Raw genomic sequence first — 24,648 nt, 5'->3', positions numbered from 1 at the left:
GCCATGACTTAGTTACCTACGCTTGTCCTATTTCTCCAACTGAACTGTAAGCTCCTTGAAGGTTTAGGACATGTCATGTAATTTTCTTTCTTCCCAGATACCTAAATATGCTTTCTGCATAGCAGTCAATAAAAAGGTGTCAGTTTCATTGCTAGAAATGTTTTCCAGCTTTAGAGTAAGCTCGTCTAAATTGTGATCTAGTAATTTTTTTTATACTATTTTGTTTGCTTGCCTAAGAAAACATGCAAGGTGCAAATGTTTTAGTGTCTTAATCCAAACTGTGGATTAACCAGTAAGATTTTAGATACATGAAAATAAAATTTTTGTATTTTAATGTTTTATATTTATTTCTAGGCCTCTGTATATTTTTTCTGTATGCTAGTCACATACGCAGATTTATGTATGGCATATATATATAAATATGCCTATAGATATGATAAATTTATGTTTACATTTTTAATTTACTTTTATTAGTATAACTTCAGTGTTATATTATCTACAGCATTAATGCTTTTATTCAGGGTTAAAACTTTGCTAGCAGAATAATATATGATAATGTGTATAGATTGTGTTTGACATAGTTGGATGAATTTTTATAGGTAAAAATTTATATGACAGAAAGGAAATCTCATTTAAGAAATGAACTGCACTATTTAAAATAGAAACCTGAGATCTTTTTCACATTGCAGCTGAGTTAAACAAATAATCTTTCCAACATTACTAAGAAGTGCATGTAGTTAAAAATACATTTATACATATTATTTTTAAAAACCTAGTTAACTTTAAAATATGTAAGTTTTCTTGTCGTTTAGGGTTCTGTGAAGCTGATCATCAAGAGGGTTGCAAATCATTGGTGGTTTCTATTTTCAGATTTCCACATCCCGGAGTAATTTGCTTTAATTTCACCCAATTTAACCTATACTTCACACCATCACCATTCAGCTTTAATAGCTATGTTCTATGCATAAGAAAAGCAGATAAATGTCCACAATTAGGCTGCAAATGATTACAACTAGTTAGGGCTTTATGAAGACAAAACTTAAAGGACCATGGCGCCAAACAAAGCCACAAAAGACGGCTGAAAATGCTGTCTCGAGAAGTCAAGTCTACCATGGCATTTGATTTATCACTTTTGTAGTTGATTTTACTTATTTTTAATATATTGGCAGGTGTGCCGACTCTGAAATATTCATCTTTAAATAATACTAGTTCTCTATCAATGTATTTTAGTTTTTAATTTATTTGCTTCCTTGAATTTCAGCATAGATAAGCTAGATTGAATCCTGTTTAAAAAATTACTAAAATAACATTTTTTAGAAATTAAACATAGTTGGTTTGAAGTATCCTAGCATTTGTATACCTTGTAAGTGCATTTGTGAAAGTAAGACTTTCTGGAATGTTTGTGTGTATGTTAAGTGGTCCTGTCAGACATTTTAATGGAAGTATAATTTCACAGTTCTGTATAGAGTTTCATTTCTATATGGGTCTTAGCATGCAAAACATATGCCTATAGAGTATTACTTATGTAATTATGTGCACATATATAAAAGATTTAGAAATTGTTTTAATCTTATCTATGTGTGTATATGTTTTCCTTTCTGTATGTAAGTTCTTGTTGACGGTTAGTGCACAGCATTATTTAATGTGTAAGAAATTTGGTTACGTGTTGTTTGTTTGTTGTTGTTTTTTTAAAAACCCTAACTATCCCTTTTACTATAAAAACATCTCTTCCTCCTGCAAAATACAGCCTATCCTTTTTGTCATTGTATCTCTGTACTTAACAAGGTAATCTGAATTTAAAGAATGGATCTCATCTCTCTCCAAAACTTTGTCAAGATTTTGACATATTAATTTTTTTCTTTTTAGTGAAAAAATCCAAGGTTTTAGTTTAGTGTTTAGATTTTAGTCTTTAGTCATTTTGTTAAATATTTTCTCAGAAATTCTATATTGAGTAATAATGTTGATGGATAATGGTTTCATTTTATAGTTTGCACCCAAAATTATTCTTGAATTGAAATAATCCCCATTTTAGAAATACAGTGTTCACTGTTTTATTTATTATATAAGGGATAATGTGGATTTATATAAAACATGTACCTCTTTATTGTCTTAAATAAGAAGATAATTAAATAATGTCTCTTAGTTTATTGCTGCTTAGAAGCCCAAATAAATGTAAATTAAAACCCCAAGCAATTGTGGGTTTTTACAGCATGTGTATGTATGCACATAGTTGCTAACGTTAAAAATAATGCTCAGGAATTAATAGCATGTTGCCTTTATAAAACCAATGTATGTGGGAAAGTATACTAAAACTTATTTTTAAAATATCTTTATTTTAAGGAAAGTGGTCAATTATCTATCCTACAAAGTAGACCAATATAGCCATGGAAAGACAATACAGCTACACAGCTTCCCAGTTGTATTAAACTAGTTTCATATGCTATATCATAAAACTTTCAGTCCAATCAGCAACTAAATTTAAATACTGCAAATTGTAGCAGCAAAACAATAATTCTGCTGATTAGCCCCTTTCCATTTCTTGTAAGTGAACTGTTTATGCTGTTGAGTACCTTTTGAAAAAAGAAAAAGCCAAAACAGCCTTGATTAGTCAAGGAGTAATTGGATGACTTGATTTTAGCAAGAGAATGAATTGGTTGATGATAGCCTGTAACTAAGTGTAGTGGTTCTGTTCAGATGAATACATAACATACAGTCATCAGATCTTGACAGGTATAACATATAAGCAGTGCTAAAATCTGGTGGTGGTGGAGATGGAGGGGAGTAAGTTTGCCATGAAGTCTTTTACTGGAAAATTTGAGGTAATTTTTAAAGGAATTTAGAGAAACTTTTATATATTTTTTACATTCGGGAGGGGGTAGGGAGATTTGTCTTCCTTTGTTTTACTGTAGTCCCCATGTTTTATGCTCTAAAGACAAAAGAACCAAAGGATCATTTAACTTTCTTCAGTGGGCGGGGGGGGGGGGGGATTGGTGCTATTATATCATTTCACTCTTGTTGAAGATCATGGTTCATTAGTAGAGCCATGTGGGAAAGCCTTGAAGTATTCATTGTGTTCATATTTAACTGTTTGAAGTCTTAGTTAGAACTTTTAGTATACTGCATTCTTATTTATTTTCTGATTATTTTTATGACTTTATTTGCATTTATATTAATGAAGTAAGGCATAAAGCAAAAAAAAATTTAGTCTATTCCTGTGTGTAGCAGGCCCCCCTTATCTGTGAAGGATACTTTCCAAAACCCCTCATGGATGCCTGAAACCATGGATAGTACTAATCCCGGTCTATTGTTTCTTCTCTACATATACATACTTATGATAAAGCTTAATTTATAAATTAGGTACAGTAAGAGAATAATAATAAAAATTGAAAAACTGTAACAATAACCGTAATAAAAAGTTATATGAGTGTGGTGTCTCTTTCTTTCTCTCTCAAAATATCTTACTGTACTGTACTTACCCATCTTGTGATGTGAGATGATAAAATGCCTGCATGATGAGATGAAGTGAGGTGAATGATGTAGGCATTGTATGTAGTATTACGCTACTATTGACTTCCTGATGATGCATCAAAAGGAAGAGCATCTGCTTACAGACCACAGTCGACTGCAGGTAACTGAAACCATGGATAAGTGGGACTACTGTAACTAGGCTTCTCACGTAAGCCCAGATTGTCATCTCTCCCTGAGCCCCACCCCCCGAAGAACGTATTACAGTAACCACCCCTTAATGCTCGACATAATGTGCTACATGGGTCCCAAAGTTTCATTTGCATAAATATGAGGTGATTTTAGTGCTAGATGAATGAAATGACTAGGGTGAACCTGCAAAGCTAGCTGCAGGAGGGTGAAGGGTGTGACAAGGTGCTGGCCCAGGCAGGTCCATTCTGGTACTGTCTTTGGTTTGGCACCACCTGGTGGTGATTGTTTGCTCAGGGCTTAAATAGTGACTGTGATGACTGGATCTTTAGGATTTTAGGATGGCACTAGAATTCTAGGATGCTCTCAGATAGTTGGTACTCACTTTGCTGAGTCAATTAGAGTGGATTGTTTTGGAAGACTACTGGGGATGCAATGACCTACCTTATACAGTCTGCTCCCTAAGGTGTGATTGCTTGCCTGTCTTTGATGTAGTCTCTAGGCCTTACCTGTTCTTCCATGTTTCTGCTCTTGTTTTAGAACTGTGGATTATTGTATTTAAGGATGTAATTATTTTGTGAGGTATGTTATTTGGTTTTAAGACCTCTACCTTCATAATACTTTTCATCTGAACCCACAGATGTGTTCCCTGTTGTTTAATGTGGATTCAGTCAAACCATCACTTCCCTGTTCTAATACCAGAGTCCTCCTTTTTCTATTCCGTCTCCTGCACCTTGGTATTGTAGAAAATCTGGGTAAAAGTCATGGTCCATTGATATTATAGATAAAGCTATAAAGTAGTTATTTTTAAAATTAATAGCCAGCCATTTACTTGACTAATACCTGTCACATATTTACATTTTTCTAGCATTTAAACACCAGTTTCAAACTCTTGTGGAGACAATATTATCTCTTATCACAACATCAATACACTTAAATATGGGATTAAAATATAATTTATACTTCCGTCAAAACCTGTACATGAATCTTAATCTAAATTTTAAATGGCATCTACATGACTCCAGTGTTCCAGTTTGAAACCTTGAGACTATCTTTTTCCATCAGCTTATACTGAATACTGACCCCCTCCTTGCTTCCCTTCAGCCTGGATTTACTTGTATTAATTATGTGCTGATCTGTCTCCCCTCTTAGATTATAAACATCTTTGAAGGCAGAAACTAACCTTATTCAACTTTTTCTCATCTCTGAAATTTGCCTTCTGGCTCCTGGCACCATTCTCTTTCTGATTAACATTCAGTAAACGTTTTAAAAATATGCCTTAAAATTGTATTTTTAACTAAATATTACAAACCTCTAATTTTATGACTGGCTACATTTCATTTTTTCTCAATTTGATATCATTCTTCCTCCCAATAAACAAACAAAAAAAATCTTTGTAAAGATTTTAAGTGTTTTTTTTTGTTTTTTTAGATTTGACCCCTTTCACATTATTTCTAGCACTAGTACTCAACAGTCAACTGGTTTGCTTGTGACCATCGTTGTCTCTCCAAACTATTAGATCTTTTTTTTTAAGTTTATTTATTTAGTTTGAGAGAGAGGCCGTGGGGGCAGGGGGGCAGGGAGAGAACATGAGCAAGGGAGGGTTAGAGAGAGAGGGAGAGAGAAAGAGAATACTAAGCAGACTGGATGCGGGGTTTGAACTCACAAACCACTAGATCATGACCTGAGCTGAAACCTGAGCTTAACCAACTGAGCCACCAGGTTTATTTGTTTGCTTTTTTTTTTTTTTTTAAGTTTGTTTGTTTTGAGAGAGAAAACAAGAGAGAGAGAATCCCAAGCAGCCCGATACAGGGCTCAGTCCTACCAACCATGAGATCATGACCCAAACCAAAATCAAGAGTTGGACCCTTAAGACTGAGCCACTTAGGTGCCCTCAAACTATTAGATCTTGTACAAAACTGATAGAATCATTTAAAGAGAGCATGAGTGAATAAGCAAGCAAGAACAAGATCATAACAGTGCTTCTCTGAAAATCTCTGTTGGCGTGTTCTAATATAAGAGATTAAATTTCAACTCCTCAATCACTGTTAGAAGCTTTCCATCAGTTGACACCTGCATATTTGCACCGATGGTTGTATCTTTTGGGTTGCTGTATAGGACAACCTTTGTATTTTAATGTACACCAGTCGTTCTCAACTGTGGGTTAGCAGTGTCTGAAGACATTACTTTTTTTTTTTTAAGATTTTATTTTTCAGTAATCTCTACAGCCGACATGGGGCTTGAACCCACAACGCCGAGACCAAGAGTCGTACGCTCCACTAACTGAGCCAGCCATGCTCCCCTGTGTGAAGACATTTCTGATATTCACAGTCGGAGTGCATGCTTGCATGCATGTGTGCACATGTGTATGTTACTGACATCTAGTTCGTAGAGGCCAGCGGTGCTGTTAAACATCCTATAATATACAAGTCAGCCCCCTGCAACAAAGAATTACATGGACCCAAATGTTAGTAGTAGCAAGATTGAAAAACCATGATATATACCTTGTCTTTATCTTTTCGTTTATCAATATAGCTAACATATTCTGAGTGGTTTCTATGTACCGGGCACCATCCTAAGATCTTTACATATGTTATCATTTTTAATTGTCAGAACAACCTTATGAAGTAGGTATTATTTTATATATTTACAGAAAAGAAAACGAAGGCACAGAGAAACTAAATAATCCTACAACGGATGAATCAAATAGTCTGAAACCCAGGTTTGAATCCAGATAGTCTGATCCCAGAATCTGTGCCCTTAATCACTTCTGCCATACTTATATTTCCATTCTGCCTGGAATGTCCTCTTGACTCTGCTTCTGTTTGCTGCTATCGGTCTCTGAAAGTCCTCATCTATATTCACGCCTTCCCTCCTTAATCCTGATTTGTGCTGATTAATCCCTGTCTCTCCTTTCCTTTTGTGTTTATTGATCTTATAGTTTATAGGTATGTTTTTTCTTAATTTGATTTATAAATTTTAAAAATTCTATCATAATACTAATACAGTACAGTACACCCAGGAAGCCCTCAGAAAATAAATGAATAATCATCACTAATAGTCATGCAGTTCAAAGGTGAAGAGATGAAACACAAAATTTTCTCACATCTGTTATTGCAGTTTGCCGTGTTTTGTGTTTTACTTACTCTTAATTTATGTGATTGACATGCTTAGCACTGGTTCCTTTGAAATACTTGCTAAATATCTTATTGTGTGCTGTGAAACTGATCCTTTGCTGTTGTGCTACATGTCTAGCTTCATCTAGAATCCATAGTCCCCTCCAACAGTTTTTCATTTGGAGTGCTAATGAGTGCTTGAAACATTCATTCATTCATTGATTCCTTTATTCTTCGCTTCACCTAATGCCTAATTATGTATCAGCTCTGATCAAGGCACTGGAGAGAACTAGAAAGGCATATAAGAATCCTCCAGCTTAGGTAACTAAGAGATAGAATCACATACTAATCACAGTTAATCGCATACTAATCACATACATTCAGATACTAGATATACATGCTACAGATCATGTGAATAAAATAGATTATTGTTAATAGTTCAGAAAGCAGGTATGGTTGGAGAAGGTATCGTGGAAGTATCGTTTCAGTGACATCTGATTAAGGCCATGAAAAATACATAACTTCTCTTGAAAGGCAGAAGTGGGGAGGAAGACTATTCCATGCAGAAGGATGAGTAATAGCATTAAAAATGTAAAATGAAATTATTGAGAATGGATCAGTTTGATTAAAAGGTGAGATATCAGTGAGCACTGACATTAGAAAAATTAAAGCTCTGCTTTGCTCTTTAGCTTATATTGTGAATGGCAGAGTCCACATGACTCTTTTATTCATTGCTTACAGTACTGGTAGTAAAGATAAGATTCTGGTTTTTGTTAATTTCTCTCTGCATTTCCCCCCTGCTTACAACAGAACTCTATAAAAGGTATAAAAATGGATCTTCCCAGGAGCCTTATTTGGGGTAATATATTAAGCCACTAATTTTACCATACTTTATTCCAAACAAGTCCCTACAATTCCTCCTATGACTCTGGAATTGTAGAAATATAGACCCGGACTCCTCTAGGATTGCCTTGTAAGATGAGGGGAAATTTAACTATGCATTTTAGGGATAGATTTGATTTGTAATGGAAATGATATATGTCTTTGAGACCCAGGGAAGGGAATGGGCAAAAATACAGTGACAGTCGAATGTGAAGAACTTTCTGGACTTCCTGAGTCAGTACAAATTTGACTGGAACTGAGGATTTGTGGAGAATGAGTGTGGGGCAAAGCCATTTTATAGAGGAATTTTTCTACTGGCAGAAGGGTTAATGCCGTTTTAGAAGTTAGGAAGTTAGTGAGATGGTTATTGGAAAGGTTAAATACAACAAAAGCAGCTAGCTCAATATTGGAGGTAGAGCAGAATCTCAATAAATACTAATTTAAAATATCATTGATTAAAATTGCCTTTTATACATTTCAGGTATCTTATATAGAATAAGAAGTGAAAATATTATTGAGAGATGAATATTAGTTCTCATTAAGGTACTTTCTGCCTACTTCTTTGGAAAGAGTTGATATATAAAAAAAGAGTTGATAGGTTTCAGCAACTAAAAATGTCAAGCCCTTGAGCAGTTGAATATGATTAAGTACAGGTGTTGACTCTGGGTTATAATTCATAACTTTTAAGTGACTTTAAGAAATCTTTAATGGTGTGGATGTCTTATTATCTACAATATAAGTACAATAACAGTAACTGTTAGGCAGAGTTTTTTGGTGCTCTGTACGTTTAAAGAACTATATTGTATAATTTCGTAATGTGTTGCTTCTGATCAGTTAAGTGGTATCAGTAATCACCAAAAGGCTTTTTTCCTTCCTACTACACTAACATAAGCTTCATATTTACCGGTTTTCATGTTTATATACCTATATCTTTTTTTTTCCTCTTTGTTCATCTTGTTCTTCCTACTTAATGTTTTGTTTTTGAGTTACTCCTTAAAAGCATATTATTTTTAATTTATACGAACTCTTACTATTAGGAAAAAATAATAAAAATTTGTAAGGTTTCTCAGAACCTGACTGACCTACTTTGTTATTCTCTCCTAAATATCTATTTGTCTCAAGATTGGGGATGATTTTTTATTTCTAGCATTGCTTGATTGCTTTCATATAAATTAACTAGTTTGTTAAAAGTTCTGCATAAGTCATGTATAATTTCTTTAATTTTAGATTGGTCTCTCAAAGTCAGCCACATGTGCATGTTATTTTACTAAGCGTTTTGAAAACCTTGGTTAATTTTTTATTATATCAGAGATAGGGTCGGTTTTTTTCCTGTTGACCAGGATTTTGTTTTGAGCCTTTTTGTATAATGAAAGAGGAGAGGAGAGGGAAGAGAAGCAAAGCAAAAGCAAATTTTTTTGGCTACCCATAGTTCTATTTTCTATTCCAGCATTAAACAGTTAGCCTGTAGCATAGACTGAATTATTTGGGGGCCTTTGCTATGTCTCAGATAATAAGTTTTCTCCTGGAAAATGAAGGTTAAAGACTTTAAAGGCTACTTTTGATTGATTTGTTATTGTAAATAAGTACAACCCACCAAGTCTTGTTATGCGGTTCCATTTATGCTGTGCATCAAGTAATTAACAGTTTATATTACATTACTAGACAATTATTTTCATTTTTGTATGTTTATACAATATTTTATTTTTCCAGAGGACTGTAAATATATCCATTTGAGGTAATTAAAATCTGATTGATAGAACCCTTTTTCATTTGCTTCAGACTCTGAAAGCTTAAGAGGCTTAAATCTATAGCCTTTTTAGCAGAATTTTGTTAGCAGAATGGTTTTTTTTTGGTTCTTTTCTGTGTCTTAGATTCTTTAAGAAGGTAAATTGATTTTTGAAGTAAATACAATAAATCAAGATGCCCTTTCCCCACTTCATAACTTAAGGTAGCTAAAACTGCACATCTTATTTAATACAGAGATAGAGAAATATTATAAGCTTGAGGTTCAGCTATGAATTAGATTCTGTTTTTGCTCAAATTGCTTTCATGGTCAAGATGAGAAGGGGCTTTATGTAGATTAAGACTAGAGGTTTTTTTTTTTTTAATTGTTTAAATGTTTATTTATTTTGAGAGAGAGAGAGAGACAGTGTGAGTGGGAGAAGGGAGAGAGAGAGAGAGAATCCAAAGCAGGTTCCACCAGGCTCTGAGCTGTCAGCACAGAGCCCAATGTGGGGCTTGAACTCACGAACCACCAGATCATGACGTGAGCCGAAGTTCGATGCTTAACTGACCGAACCACCCAGGCACCCCAGGGCTAGAGTTTTAAAGTGCACCTGTTGGGGCACTTGGGGGGCTCAGTCTGTTGAACATTCAACTCTTGATCTCAGCTCAGGTCTTGATCTCAGGATCATGAGTTCAAGCCCCACGTTGGGCTCTGCACTGGGTCTGAAGCCTACTTAAAAAAAATTAAGTGCGGGGCGCCTGGGTGGCGCAGTCGGTTAAGCGTCCGACTTCAGCCAGGTCACGATCTCGCGGTCCATGAGTTCGAGCCCCGCATCGGGCTCTGGGCTGATGGCTCAGAGCCTGGAGCCTGTTTCCGATTCTGTGTCTCCCTCTCTCTCTGCCCCTCCCCCATTCATGCTCTGTCTCTCTCGGTCCCAAAAATAATAAATAAACATTGAAAAAAAATTAAAAAAAAAAAATTAAGGGCACCTGTAAACCTGGGCTTAAACTACACTACTAAATCAGAGCATCTGGAGTGTTCAATAAACAGCTTTAACTCCTGCTTTAAAAAAATTTTTTTAATGTTTATTTATTTCTGAGACAGAGAGAGACAGAGCATGAGTGGGGGAGGGGCAGAGAGAGAGGGAGACACAGAATCCAAAACCGGCTCCAGGCTCTGAGCTGTCAGCACAGAGCCTGATGCGGGGCTCGAACTCACAAACCATGAGATCATGACCTGATCCAAAGTCGGTCGTTCAACCGACGGAGCCATCCAGGTGCCCCTTTAACTCCTGCTTTCAACCACTTTTCTCCACCATAAAATAAAGAATTTGTCACCAGGGCACCTGGGTGTTTCAGTCGGTTGAGTGTCCAACTTCCACTCACTCAAGTCATGATCTTATGGTTTGTAAGTTCCAGCCTCACGTTGGGCCCACTTCAGAACCTGCCCCCCCCCCCACTCTCTGCCTCTCCCCTGCTTGCACTCTCTCTCTTATGCTAAGTAAAATAAGTCTGTCAGAGAAAGACAGATATCATATGATTTCACTCATATGTAGAATTTGAGAAACTTAATAGATGACCATAGGGGGAGAGAAGGAAAAATAACATACAGAGAGAGAAGCAAACCATAAGAGACTCTTAAATACAGAGAACAGAGGGTTGATGGCGGTGGAGGGTTGGGGGGGCACGGGGAATGGCTGATGGGCATTGAGGAGGGCACTTGTTGGGATGAGCACTGGTTGTATGTAAGCGATCAATCATGGGAATCTACTCCTGAAGTCAAGACTACACTGTATGTTAGCTAACTTGACAATAAAATATATAGATATAGATATAGATACAGATGCACACACACATATGTATGTATTATATACTTTTAAAAGTAATTGAATACATAAACATTAACAATTTTTGAGGAATTTTTGTCATGTCATTTATGGAAAGTAAATAGGAACTGGCATTTTTCAGTGTTTATGAATAAAACTATAGATGTTGAGTTGCTAATACAAGTTTAGCACTCTCCCTTCTCTTTAATGACCTATAGAATTCTAAGGAAGTTGGGAATCATAGTTCTGACACAAGGTATGACTTTGTTTGAAAAGTGGATTAGAAATTCGAAAAGGTAAAGATTTTTTTTGAGCAGGATATCCTTATCTTGATTTCTAGCATTGTATTTAGTAATATTTCTTCTACTGGTTTGGTAGAGTGCCCCCTAACCTTTTATTAATTGTGGTGAGACTCTCGGTTAGAATACAGATGGTCAAAACATACCTACCTACCTTGTGTGTTTGTTTGTTTATGAGAGACAGAGAGAGAGCATGAGACGGGGAGGGGCAAAGAGAGAGACTCACACACAGAATCTGAAGCAGGCTCCAGGCTCTGAGCTGTCAGCACAAAGCCTGACGTTGGACTCAAACTCACGAACCAGGAGATCATGACATGAGCCAAAGTCAGATGATTAACTGACTGAGCCACCCAGGCACCCCTCAAAACATTTATTCTTACCACATAGGAGAAACTGGAAAGAATGTGAAATTATGTGGCATGCAGGGTTTGGTGCTATGATTTAAGGTTCAGTATATACATGTAATATTTTTTTTTCTAGAGTATGTACTTTATTTTTTAATTTTTGTTTATATTTGTAAGAGTCTGTACTTTTGTTATATAATACCTTTTGGTTTCATACTGGATTTGGGCTTTGAATCTTATAGGTATTGATGTCACCTTGAGTGCAAATAAAGATCTTTTGGCTTGAAACCTTACAATTCTCTCTCTCTCTCTCTCTCTCTCTCTCTCTCTCTCTCTCTCTTTCTCTCTCATTGCTTTTATCTGGTTGACATTGTTTTCTTTAGTTAAGTCTCACTATTCATCCTGATTGCCTCATATCTTTCATCAGTATCCTAGTGTACTTTGGCAGTGTATTTAGAGTATAGCAATTCTCTTTTAGCTGGTTCCCTACTTCTGGTTAGTCTTTCTAAATGCTGCTTTCCGTTTGTTACTAACACAAAAACCAGTGTTGGCTCCCTCTGATTATCAGTTGAGATCCAGACTTATATTCCTATTTGGACTTTCCTATCCTTCATACCAACCTGATGTGATAAACTTTTATCTTCTACTACTCCTCAGTATAATTTCTTACTGTACTCAGCTCTCAGGTAAGCCTTGTTTATTTCAGCCTGTTTTTTCTCTGATGCTTTTCCCTGTTACTTGTCATGCCTTTCTTCCTCTTCTTTACCAATATATTTTTCCCCTATATTTAAAGGCCTTGATGATTAATTCTTAATTGAACCTATACTTAAAGTCCTTGTTAGTGAATATTATTCTTTTTATTAGATAAGATTTGTTTTTCCAACCACATTATCCACTCATTGAGACTAAGGTCCTATTATTTTTTTTTGTTTTTAATTCTCAAAAGACTTAGCCTATTGTTAGATATATAAGCAAGCTTTCTTTAAATGGGGAATTTCTATTTAGCAAAGCATATTGTGGTCTTATATATGTGTTGAGCAGGTGACAGTTTATATACTGGTTTATATACCAAGGAATTCCTTATCTCTGTATTGTGTAGTGGTGGAAGATAGAAAAAAAAAAAAAAAAACCTAAGTCAAATAGGTTCATCTTGACCATATACCCTCTTATTCCCAAGAAAACACCAGACATGCAATTTGGAATATAAGGTTTCTGTGACAGGTGGTTTACATAAAGTACTGCTGTGAAGCCTATATACTTAGATACATCATGTATTTTAAAACCTATTTCGACATCTAACTAGAATGCTTCTGAAAACTGAATATAGCCTAGATTTAAGTAGAAATATAGCAAAGCAGTTCACTGAAGTCTTGAAATTCTGAAGGATATTTTTATTTCTAAAATCCTTCCTAGTTGGATTTAGCATCCTAAACATCCTAAACACTAGATTTATCTTTCTTATTCAAATCTTATCTTATGGAATAAGATATTAGACTTTGAATGAATGAGTAAATTGATCAAACTTTAATCCATTTATAATAATTGAAAATGGCAAACTCATTTCTGCCACATCACACCAGAAAATAAATATTCAGAATGTCCAGTGCCATATGAGTAGTCAAATATGTCTTACCAAGTAAAATATTTCTCTTTTGACTGGTTCTTAGTAAAGAAGGCACATAAATATTAAAAGTTACAACTTTAGTATAAGCATTGACATTTCGCATTTATTCACTTAGTGAATAGATTTTATGATAGAAATGATTTCTGTAATAACTAAAAAGAATTTTTGGCTCATCTTATTTGCTGTGACCTCAGAATATACTGGAGCCACTCAGGGAAGTTCTGGGCTAGAAATTCTGTAAATGAGTGTATAATAGAGGGATAAGAGAAGACAGCTAAGGAAGACATGAACATTTAGGTGGCAGTTTGAGCAAGTAAAGGAATAGCCTAAGAAGAAATGGCCAGAGAAACTAGAAGAAAATCAGGAGAATGTGGTTATAAGGAATCTGCGAAAGGGATTATATCAGTGCTCTGAAGCTAGACGCTACTGACAGGCAACTCAAGATTTCTGAAGAATGGCTACTTGACTTAGCATTATGAAGACAAATCATTGGTGTCCTTTTTGAGATCAGCTTCTGAGAGCATGGTGGAAGCATACCAAACAGCAGTGGGTTAAGTTCTAAGGAGGGAGGAAAGAAGTAGAGCAGGTACAGACAGCTCTTTCCAAAAAATTTGACCTTGAACTAGAGGAAAGAAAGCAATAGTAGAATGGGGATTAATGTCCAAGGATGGCTGACATGATTGATTTACTGTAGAATCTTAAGCCTGCTTAAATGTTAAGGGGAGAATATTAGTGAATAGAGATGCTACAAATACTGGAGAGAGAGAGGCATACTAGATTGAGGTCTCAGGAAATACAAGGATACAAGGAACAATCTGTGGAGCAAACTTCCTTGGGGGAGGGTAAGATTCATAGCAGATACGGTAGAGAGATTGGCCATAAACAGAAGGTAATGTTTTCTGTTTCACTGCTGGAAAGAAGGAAAGATTGGGTACAACCAAAAAGGGGCCTTGGTTTTCCAAACATCACATGCATTTTTCCTAATGAAGTGAGCAAGATGAAGTCTTTGCTGCTGAGTAGCAAAAGAGAAGAAAAAAGTATTGGAAATGTGAGAGAAGTCAGGAAGATATGAGAAAGGTGCTTTGTTATGAAAGGAAATGATGCAGGATTGATGGGTAAAAAGTCTTTGTGATGGGATCCATAAGCCTAGCTTATGGGTCATTTTCTCCTGTAACAAATCATTTGATAAGAAGGCTTTACTATAGTTTATTATTTTCATTCATCTCTTTTATATGTTTAAAAATGTATAGTGTAAAATAATTTTTATGGTAATAGTGGCTTTCTCCTTGTGGCTAGTCAGTGCAAAGCCAAAATTTCAAGTAAAATTTCTGCAAATTTCTCTTGAAGTTAAACCGATTTATTGTGCTTAAAAAATGACTTGCGCAAACAGTACATGTTCATTATAAAAACTTTAAAGCAAGACCAAACTGATGAAGAAGATTTGAAAATTGCTCAATAGCTCACTGCCCAGGCATTATTTTATTAGCATTTGGTCAGTGTTATTAAGAGAGAGAAACAATTTCATAAAAATATGATCACTAATGTATATGCTATTTTAAATAGAATGCTACATTTTATTTTATTGGGTTTGAAGGAAAGAAAAAATTGAAGTAATACAGAAGAAGTGACTGAACTTCAGGTAATTTTTTCACAAAAGATATGTTTTCTTAAATGATTCTGCTAGATAGAGTTAAGAAATAGGATCATGAGAACACTGAGAGATTGGAGAAATTATTTTTTAATTACATGTTTCATCTTTATATGTCCATCTGTTGATCCCTTATTGTGAAAGATGAGGAAATTAGCACACTTAACGTTTTAACCTCCCTTTCCTTATCCCTGAATTTTTGTTATTTATAACTTTTCGTAGTTTATAATACATATGTTCTGTTTTGTTTGCATTATTTCTGTAGTTGTTCAGTCTTACTTATATGTTAGAATGTATTAATGCAGTCTGTTTGCCATTAATCTCTATTCCTGTCAAAATCTATCCTTGAAAAATAGGCTGGCTGGATTTAAAATTCTTGAGTCACAGTTTCTTTCCTTAGAACTTAGAAGACTTCTCTCCACTGTCTTTTGGCATAGAGCTGTGGCCTTGGAAAATTCTGAATGAAGCCTTATATGTGACTTGATTTTACAGATTTTGTTCTTGGTGATGTGTATTGTATGGTGTCAATGATTCCGTATCAGTTGGTTGACCAACTTGCAGCTGGTCAGTGTTTGTTCCAGTGTTTGTTTATGCCAGCTTACTTGGAATGTGAAACTTCAAACGTGGCCATGATTTTTAAGTGGGCCGCCTTCTTAACTGATAGGATGTCTTTCAAAGATTGCGAGAAAAATAATGGTGTTTGCCTTATATAACTAGTCCATTTAGAGTATATTAGAGAGGAGTATATTAAAAACTGAACGAGCTTAGAAATGCTAGGATTTAGTTCTTTTGTGCTCTAGAGTTATAATAAATAAGGGGACAGATCCTTGAGTTATAGTATTCCCATCACTGATATCTAGAAGAAATAGTGAAGAAGATATAGCCATTAAAGTATTTCTTAAAGAATCACTTTTTGCCAAAGATCAGTGGTCAGCTTTCTGTACTTACCTCTCTTTACCTCTAAGCAACATTTGCTATAGTTGAGTACTCTGCCCTTTTTGAAACATTTTCTTCCCCTCAGTCCCATAAGAGTATTTCCTTACATTTTCTCTCACGTTGTCACCCCTTCTTAGTCTCTTTTGCCAAATCTTGCTTCCCATCAAACATTTGAGTGTTGGAGTGCTCTTTTCACATGACATCATCCAGATCCATAACTTTAAACATATCTGATAACTCCCAATTTTATATCTTAGTCATGACCTTCCATCCTACATCTAGTCCATCTCTCAAATATATTCCCAGTTCAAACATTTCTCCTCCATTTTATTTCAAGTTAACCACTCATCTGGTCATCTCTGATCTGTACCATTACCACCAACTCCTGATGAGTCTTTCTGCCATTCTTCTTGTCCTCTCCCTTAAAGTGTGTTCTTTTTAAAGTAGCCAAAGTGGCCTCTTACCGTAAATCATATGTTATTACCCTGTCTCCTCTTTATTTACTTAAAACTCTCCAATTAATGGCTTCCCATTACAGTTAGAATAAAATGCATGCTCACATCACTTATGAATGAATGTGAACTGCTTTACTTCTCCAACTTACCCTCTGTTTACCATCCTCTCCTGTGGTTCACCCACACTGACCTTTTATTTCTATTTCTGAAGCACTTCAAGCTTGTTCCCATTTTAAGGATTTTATACTTCCTTCTTAGATCCTTTGCACTCAGATCTTCATATTACTGCCTCCTTCTGGCCATTCTGGCCTCGGGACTAGTGTCATCTCCTTAGAGAGGCCTCCCTTACTATCCTAGCTAAAGTATGGCACAGCAGCGTGATCATTCCCCCACCCTGCACACACATGCTGTATCACATTAGCTTATTTTATACAGAACAGTACCAAAAAAGTCTTTTTTTTTTTTTAGTTTATTTATTCTGAGTGTGGGGCGGGGGGGGGGGGTGGGTGGGTTGGGGGCAGAGAAAGATAATCCCAAGCAGACTCTGCACCATCAGAGCAGAGCCCCATGTGGGGCTCAAACTCACAAACTGTGAGATTATGACCTGAACTGAGATCAGAGTCGGACGCCTAACCTGACTGTGCCACCAAGCACCACCCCCCCTGCAAAGTTTTAAAAAATCAGATAAAATCCCATCACCAAAGAAATTTCTTGATTTGACAAAAAAATTTTTTTTTGATCTCACATTTTTTTACTAAATTAAACAGGAAACTTTGTCACTAATGTAAGTAGAAAGTATCACCTGTAGATATTGAGATAATAAAAACAAATACAATGAAAACTGCATACTTACTAATTTTTTTTAGCCTTTAGAAGCTCTGAGACTGAGGCCTGCTCTGTTGATAAAGACATACATTTATAAATGTTAGATATTAAATACCAACAGCATCAAACTGATACTTTCTCTTTGATATAGTCAGAAGGACTGAAGAGAATTGAAATGGAAATAACTTTCTCATTTAACAGTTTGGTATGATATAGTATAGTCTTCAAGATGACTAAAGTCATCTTCTTTACCAGTACAGTGTTTCCCCCAAAGGGGAATTATAATAATTGTAATAATCATAATAATCAGTGTTTTAAAGTGAAGCTGAAATAAATAACTTTGGTGTGGACTAGGGTAAAATGTTGTGAACTAGTAAGAATTAGTGGGGGAAAATCTCACAAACTTATTTTAACCCGTCCCAAGGTGAACTGAATGATATGAAACGGTATTACTCAAAACTAATGTTTGAGTATGTTACTATGCAATTTCTTCTAAATTACTGATTCCTTTTTTTTAAATTACTAATTCCTACATCATTTAAAAAATAGTATATGCCCCAGTTGCTGAAAGAGCTTATGTGTGGGGCTGTCTGCCAAGCACTTTACATATATTATCTGATTTAATTATACCCATTCTCTGAGAGGTAGAAACATCTTCATTTTAAAGATGTGAAAATGAGATCCTTAGAGGTTCAGTGATTTGTTTAAGAATTTATGACCAATGAGCTTGTCTGACTTCAGAACCCTTACTTTTAACCACTAAATTTCGTACTAAATCAGATAAGATGCGAAGGAATGCTGTAAGTGTACAGTGAAGTCTATTCAACTTGGAGCATATGGCCACCAAATTTTCTGTAAGCTTATATTTTATAGCTGTTTTAGGCTTCATGTCATCACAAGGCTATTCAGTTTTAAAGGATAACTTTAATATTTCCTTCACTTAATTTTTATCTTAATTTTGGCAATATTTAGTATCAAAGATAAATGTAAGTTCTTGTAGCATATTACCACTCACATACAAGTGAATATAATAATACTAACCTTCAGGCATAGGAACAGCAGTGCAATCCACAGTGTATAGGGCCTGTGATTTGAGTTTCTTTCCAGTAGTAGGGGAATGGATTAGTGATGATCCAGTCATAACTCCTTTTCTAGCCTAATCCTTGGCAGACTCCAGGCAAAGTGCAACCTAGAGGATAATTTGAAGGTTATAAGATAGACAAGTGCTATTTCCCTTTATTCTGGTTTTCTATTTGGATTAATTCAGATGATCAGAGAGCTTTATTTTCTTTGCTTTTAGAAGAATTGCGACTCCTAAGTTTCTCTCTGTTATCTGCTCAGTTAAAATTGAGGAATGTAATCAAGAAATTGCCATTTGAAACCTGCTGATGCATTTACTATTGTTGAGGACATCGCTATAGTTACTTACTGGCTCCTACATAAAGATGACTATATAGGATATTTTTCACTTGGAGTGTCATAAAATGTAGTTCTTTTTATAACTGAACTGACCATGCTGCCTTTGTTGCTTTGCCAAGAAGCTTTTGTTTTTATTTTCCTGTTTTACTGTGCCATTTGTGTAAGATGCCTCAAATCCTGATAAGTAATACCATGCTTCCAGGGAGACGTTTTTCATGCTTTTCAAATATTCATACAATTTACCTAAATCACTGTCTGTCTAGTGTGTTTATGAGTAAGATATAATATGCATCCTCCTTTCTTGCTAATTTTGTTCATATAATTTATATGGTACTATTTAATATATTATCAGTTTTATGCCAAGAATTTTTTATGCCAAGTATTTTAAATACTTAGATTTTAATTATAACAATATACTTACATTTTTTTAATTTATATTACTGAGTAGCTCCACATTAAGATACAAATGGCTCAATTATTTTTAATTCTAGAAAATTATATTTAAAAATTCTTTGTAACCTGTAATGAGAATATCTTGGTCTTTGGTATGGAAGAATGAGCTATGGTCACTGTTTTTCTTTCATTAAACTCAGTCAAACTGTCTCTCATGATCCCTGTGATATCTTTATCTAAAATAATCGATGTTTTATGTTTGAAAACATCTCAATTTGGGTATATAATCTAGTTGGTAATTTAAATTAAATTAACTTGTGTATAAATGTGTTTTTTGTTTTGTGGGTATATCACTGCTTTCTGTTTATAATATTTCTCAGTATTTGTTCATTTTTGTGATACTGTTCTTTATCTGGTAATTTGAGTAAATCCAGTTGAATTATGTTGCCACATTATGTCTTCAAAAGGGCATAAAGTCAGTACACATGCTTCAGTAATATCTGGTTGTTTTACCCTTATGTTTCCAGTTGGCAATTTGAAATTATGGCTTCAACTGCACTTTAAATATGTGATAATAGCATGTGTTTCTAATAAGGGCCAGCACCATTTTGTTCAGATAGTGTGAATGGTTGTCACTCATATATGACAAATGCACCTTCATCTGCTTCTTTGATAGCCCCCTAAAAACCATACCCTCAAATCAGGCCGATGAAATTAGCTGCTGTGTAAATTGTGTGTCTGAGTGGTTCATTATCTAATCACCGTCAGAACCACAGTGATAAAGTAGATTGAAGCAGGGAAGAGGTCTGCCAGATGATTTCACCCACCCCCCCCACCCCAAATCCGGTTTCCCTTGGAAACCCTAATAGTGCAGTTTAGAACTTCAGGCTCTCATGCCTGGAATTCAGTGTCTTTTAATGTACCAAACCTGAAAATAGCAGTAGTTCTGGAGCATGATTTTCTTTCTGTAAAGATTAATTTTATTTATTTCAATCAGTTTTTGAAATGTTGAGGCTCTTGAATTACTGTTTTTGTTGCTAGTACCCTAAATATTACTAAATAGTACAAAAAACCCACTATGTCCTACTTGAAAGAATTCAGAATAATTTGAATAAATTGTTAACTTTCCAGGAATCTTTGATAATGGCCTTCTGTATTGTTTATTGGATTGCTTCTCTTTAATTCATTTTAGGTGCTTTTGAAGATGATGATATCACGCATGTTGAAGGAAGTGTAGATCCTATTCGAGATATAGAAATAATACACGAAGAGCTTCAGCTTAAAGATGAGGAAATGATTGGGCCCATTATAGATAAACTAGAAAAAGTGGCTGTGAGAGGAGGAGATAAAAAATTAAAACCTGAATATGTAAGTAAAAATTTACAGCTTATTTGATACTTGAGTTCATTTTTTAAATTATTTTTTTTACAATAATGCATCTAATAAAATATCTAATATTGATATGGAACTTTAGAATCCAAGGATAATTTCCATTAAAAAATCATGGAGAAACTTCATTTTCTTTTGGCAACAAAGCGTCATGATGACAGTCTGTTTAAGGTGTTCTTAGCAAGGCATGTTTAGCAGGAATATTGAGTATTTACATGGTTACAATGTGTATCCTCAAGTTGTAGTGTTAGGAAAGTGTGGTTTTATGATGAAAAACTTATGGATTTAGAGAAATGAATGAATATGAGTTTTGTGGATTTGAAGAAGTGATTTATATAAGGAAGTGGTCTTCCATAGGGGTTGACTGAATGAATGTAGTATTAGATAATTTTAATCTTTTATGGAATGAAAACACATGTCATTGTCTTTAATATTCAAATGTATTTTGTATCACGTTGTAGTGAGAAATTATTAGTAATGTAAGTAGTGTTTCAAAATCAGTTTGGAAGCTTTTAGTTTATGGTCAAATTGTCTTTTACATTAAAAAAGTGATGGCCTTAATCATATATTTTCTTGGGGCACCTGGCTGGCTCGGTCAGTGGAGAGGATGACTGTTGATCTCAGGGTTGTAGGTTCAAGCCCCACATTGGGTATAGAAATTACTTTAAAATAAATAAAATCTTTTTAAAAATTACATATTTTCTCACTAGTATCTTCCCTAAACCGTACTTGCTTTTTATGCTTTTTGTCATAGGAAGGATTTTCTGTCTTTTTAATTTTTCATGTATTTTTAATACATGTGTTTATTTTTAATTTTCTCATGTCTGGAAACTGATTATCCTTTCCCTTTTTTAATTTATTTGCAGTAAGTTTGGAAAACTCAGTTGATTAGAGAGTTCTACACTCTTAAGGAGGAAATCAATTACAGAATCAGCCTCGACGCTTGAGCAGACTATTAGTAAATTATGGTCAATAGTGCTTGGACTTGGAACAAGGAGGCCTGTGTTGGACCACTGATTTCCTTGGTAGTCTGGAACAAGCCCAATTCATTTTACTTCTCTTAACATCATGGCTATTTCAGTCATTTCTTAGTCAAATAGAACAGAGAAAGGAGGGAGATTTGTCTGAGGGAATTGTATAAGATTTAGGACAGAGAAAGGGATTGAAAGTACAGGTATGAAAAATACTCCTTTTTAAAAAGGGAAAACATTGTGAGAAAGATGTTGGTCAAAATTGAAAACAATTCATTTGCCCCAAACAGCATGGTTACTGATAAAAATAAATCCTTAAGCAGTCATTCCTTAGTTTATTGAAAGTTACTGACATCCCTATGTCTTTCAGAAACATCAACTGTCTTAAAAATAAATTTATCAATGTTGCTTTTTAGATGGGAGAAAGGGGCATCAGGTTCTTCTTAAGTCCTTGAGCTACCATTTCCTGGCCTTTCCTCTCAAAAGAAAACTAGAATGTTGAGTGCTATTTTTAATTCCCTGTAACAGTATTTTATTCTTATTTCTAAGGATATTCCTAAAGTTTCTGTATCAGATTTGAAAGCATCACTTGGACTTGTGTTTACAGAAGAATCTGAACACCTTCTCCCCATTTATTTTCCCTTTCCCTATTCAGCTCTTCTGGATAGATGGGATGAGTTATGTAATTTTCTTGTTTCCCAAAACTGTGATCATTCCATCAGTTTGTTTCCTCATATTAGACTCAGCTGCTTCAGAATGAATTACAGTTCAGTATTTCTTAACCTTTTTTTTTTCATTATCACTGTCCCAAAGGAAAAAAGTTAAGTAAGATTTAATTTAAATTAATTAATTTAATTTCTTACTAATGAGAAATTAGATACTAATGAGTAAGGATTTGTTGGATAGGGTTGAACTTTGGAGGGCCACAAGCCATTTAAATAACTAAGGTTTTTTTCCCCCATAAGAATTAATTTTTGCCCCTCTAGGAGTAATATCACCCTCACTGAGAATGTATGCCATAGATTTTTGTTGCAAACCCAGTACTGGTAAATACGGTAAAACACATGGCTTTTAGAAATTTTTTTTAGTTGTTAGCAGAAACAGGATTTGGGTTGGATCTGTAACTTAATTTGGCGAGAATTAAGATCTCTTACAGCATTGAATCATTTAGTGCAGGGAAATCTTCTTTTTCTTTTTATTGAGCCAGGCATTTTTGGACACTTTTTATATATGTCATCTTATTTAATTTTTTTTTTTCAACGTTTATTTATTTTTGGGACAGAGAGAGACAGAGCATGAACAGGGTAGGGGCAGAGAGAGAGGGAGACACAGAATCAGAAACAGGCTCCAGGCTCTGAGCCATCAGCCCAGAGCCCGACGCGGGGCTCGAACTCACGGACCTCGAGATCGTGACCTGGCTGAAGTCGGACGCTTAACCGACTGCGCCACCCAGGCGCCCCTATGTCATCTTATTTAAACACCACAACATGTGAGACATAAATTATCTCCATGTTAAAACTGAGGAAGCCTAAATTTCAAGAGATTTTATGAATTGCTCAAGATTTCATGCTTAGTAAATTGTAGAACAAGTTTTTCAGCAAGATCAGTCTGACTGCAGGGCCAATTTGTCTTTTTTTTTTTTTTTTTTTTTTTTTTTTTTTTAAAGTAAGCTCTAGGCCCAACATGGGGCTTGAACTTATATCAAGTCACATGCTCTACTGACTGAGTCAGCCAGGCACCCCTGTCTTTTTTTTTTTTTTTTTAACATTTTTTAAAATTGTGAAATGTATTCCAAAAAGATGCATATGTATTTAAAAAATAGTTGTAAAATAAAGGCTAGTAAAACCTACTTTCATGTCAAGAAATAGATCATTATTAGCATCCAAAAATATCTGCATCACTTACCAGTCTTAACCCTCTTCATCTTCCCACAGCTGACCACAATTCTGAAATTTATAATAATATCCTTGCTTTTTTATACCAGAGTATGTGCCACCTAAAACAATATGACTTAGTTTTTCCTGATTTAAAACTTGATGTAGTGTCATTTTATATGTATTTAATATGAGCATTTTTCACTCAACATTATTTTGTGCACCCATTCATGTAGCATTTATCTTTAATTCATTTGTTTTCCTTACTGTAAACCATTTTACTGAAAAAATGTATCATAATTTAAAAATCCATTTTACTGTCACTGGGCATTTGACCCCCCCCCCCGCCAAGTTTTTGATAATTATGAACAATGCAGCTCTTTTACATCCCAGTGCACATAAGGGCAGTGTAAGGCATTCATCTAGAAGTGGGAGTGTATATGTATCTTCAGCTTTACTAGATAACACTGCTTCCTAGCGTATGAGAGTTTATCCTTTTGCCGACATTTGGTATTGTCAGATTTTGTTTCATTTTGCAAACTGTGGTATGATGGCATTTGGTTAGGGTTCTGATTTGTAGTTCTCTATTTAAGATTGGAGACCTTTCTTTTTTTTTAAATATTTGTTGACTCTTAGATTTCCTCTTTGTTCCTCTTAGATTTCCACAAGTGCTAGTTCTAATTTTGCCCATTTTCTGTTGGATCACTGTCTTGTTCTCATTACTTTGTTAAAGTTACTTATATATTCTGGATACTGATCATTTGTTTTAAATGGATTGCAAATATCTTCTCCGACTCTGAGATAATGGTATCTTTTGAGAAACAGGACTCAGTGTTAAGTACAGTGCCTTTTGTGTCTTTTTTAAATCTTTCCTACTCTAAGGTTATCAAGATGATCTTGTATCTTCTAAAAGCCTTATTATTTTACCATCTGCAGTTAGGTCTTTAGCCTACCTGGAATTTTTTGTGAATAAAAATTCACAAAATGTGAATGTGTGTGAATAGTAGAAGGCAGGCATCAATTTGACTTTTTTCCCCCCATGTGGAAAACCTGTTACTCCAGCAGCATTTTTTTTTTAAAGACTGTGTTTCCCTACTCCAATGAAGTGCCTTCTCTGTCATAAATCAAAGAGCTGTGGCATCTTAACCCTTTCCTGAGGATTGGCAGATGACCCCCAGGTAAAAGTGGCCAAAAGCGACAGTGGGATCCCAACCCTCTTGAGTGGTGAAGGTGAGAAGGCTAAGATAAAATGAGGGGTTGATACACAG

At 35.0% G+C, this 24,648-nt stretch overlaps 1 protein-coding gene across 1 annotated transcript in view; it reads left to right on the top strand.

Moving 5' to 3' along the window:
• The window catches only part of OLA1 (Obg like ATPase 1), a 173,964-nt gene that overhangs the window by 85,961 nt on the left and 63,355 nt on the right, over window positions 1-24,648 (top strand). The window contains exon 5 of the mRNA XM_043577076.1: window positions 20,339-20,514. Within this exon, the coding sequence (XP_043433011.1) occupies window positions 20,339-20,514 (176 nt within the window). The remainder of the gene's footprint in view (window positions 1-20,338; window positions 20,515-24,648) is intronic.

The sequence above is a fragment of the Prionailurus bengalensis genome, chromosome C1 (assembly GCF_016509475.1).
Source record: "Prionailurus bengalensis isolate Pbe53 chromosome C1, Fcat_Pben_1.1_paternal_pri, whole genome shotgun sequence".
In the NCBI taxonomy this organism is placed as follows: Eukaryota; Metazoa; Chordata; class Mammalia; order Carnivora; family Felidae; genus Prionailurus; species Prionailurus bengalensis.
Note: the sequence above shows the minus strand (reverse complement) of the source record. Positions and strands in the feature narration are given on the sequence as shown.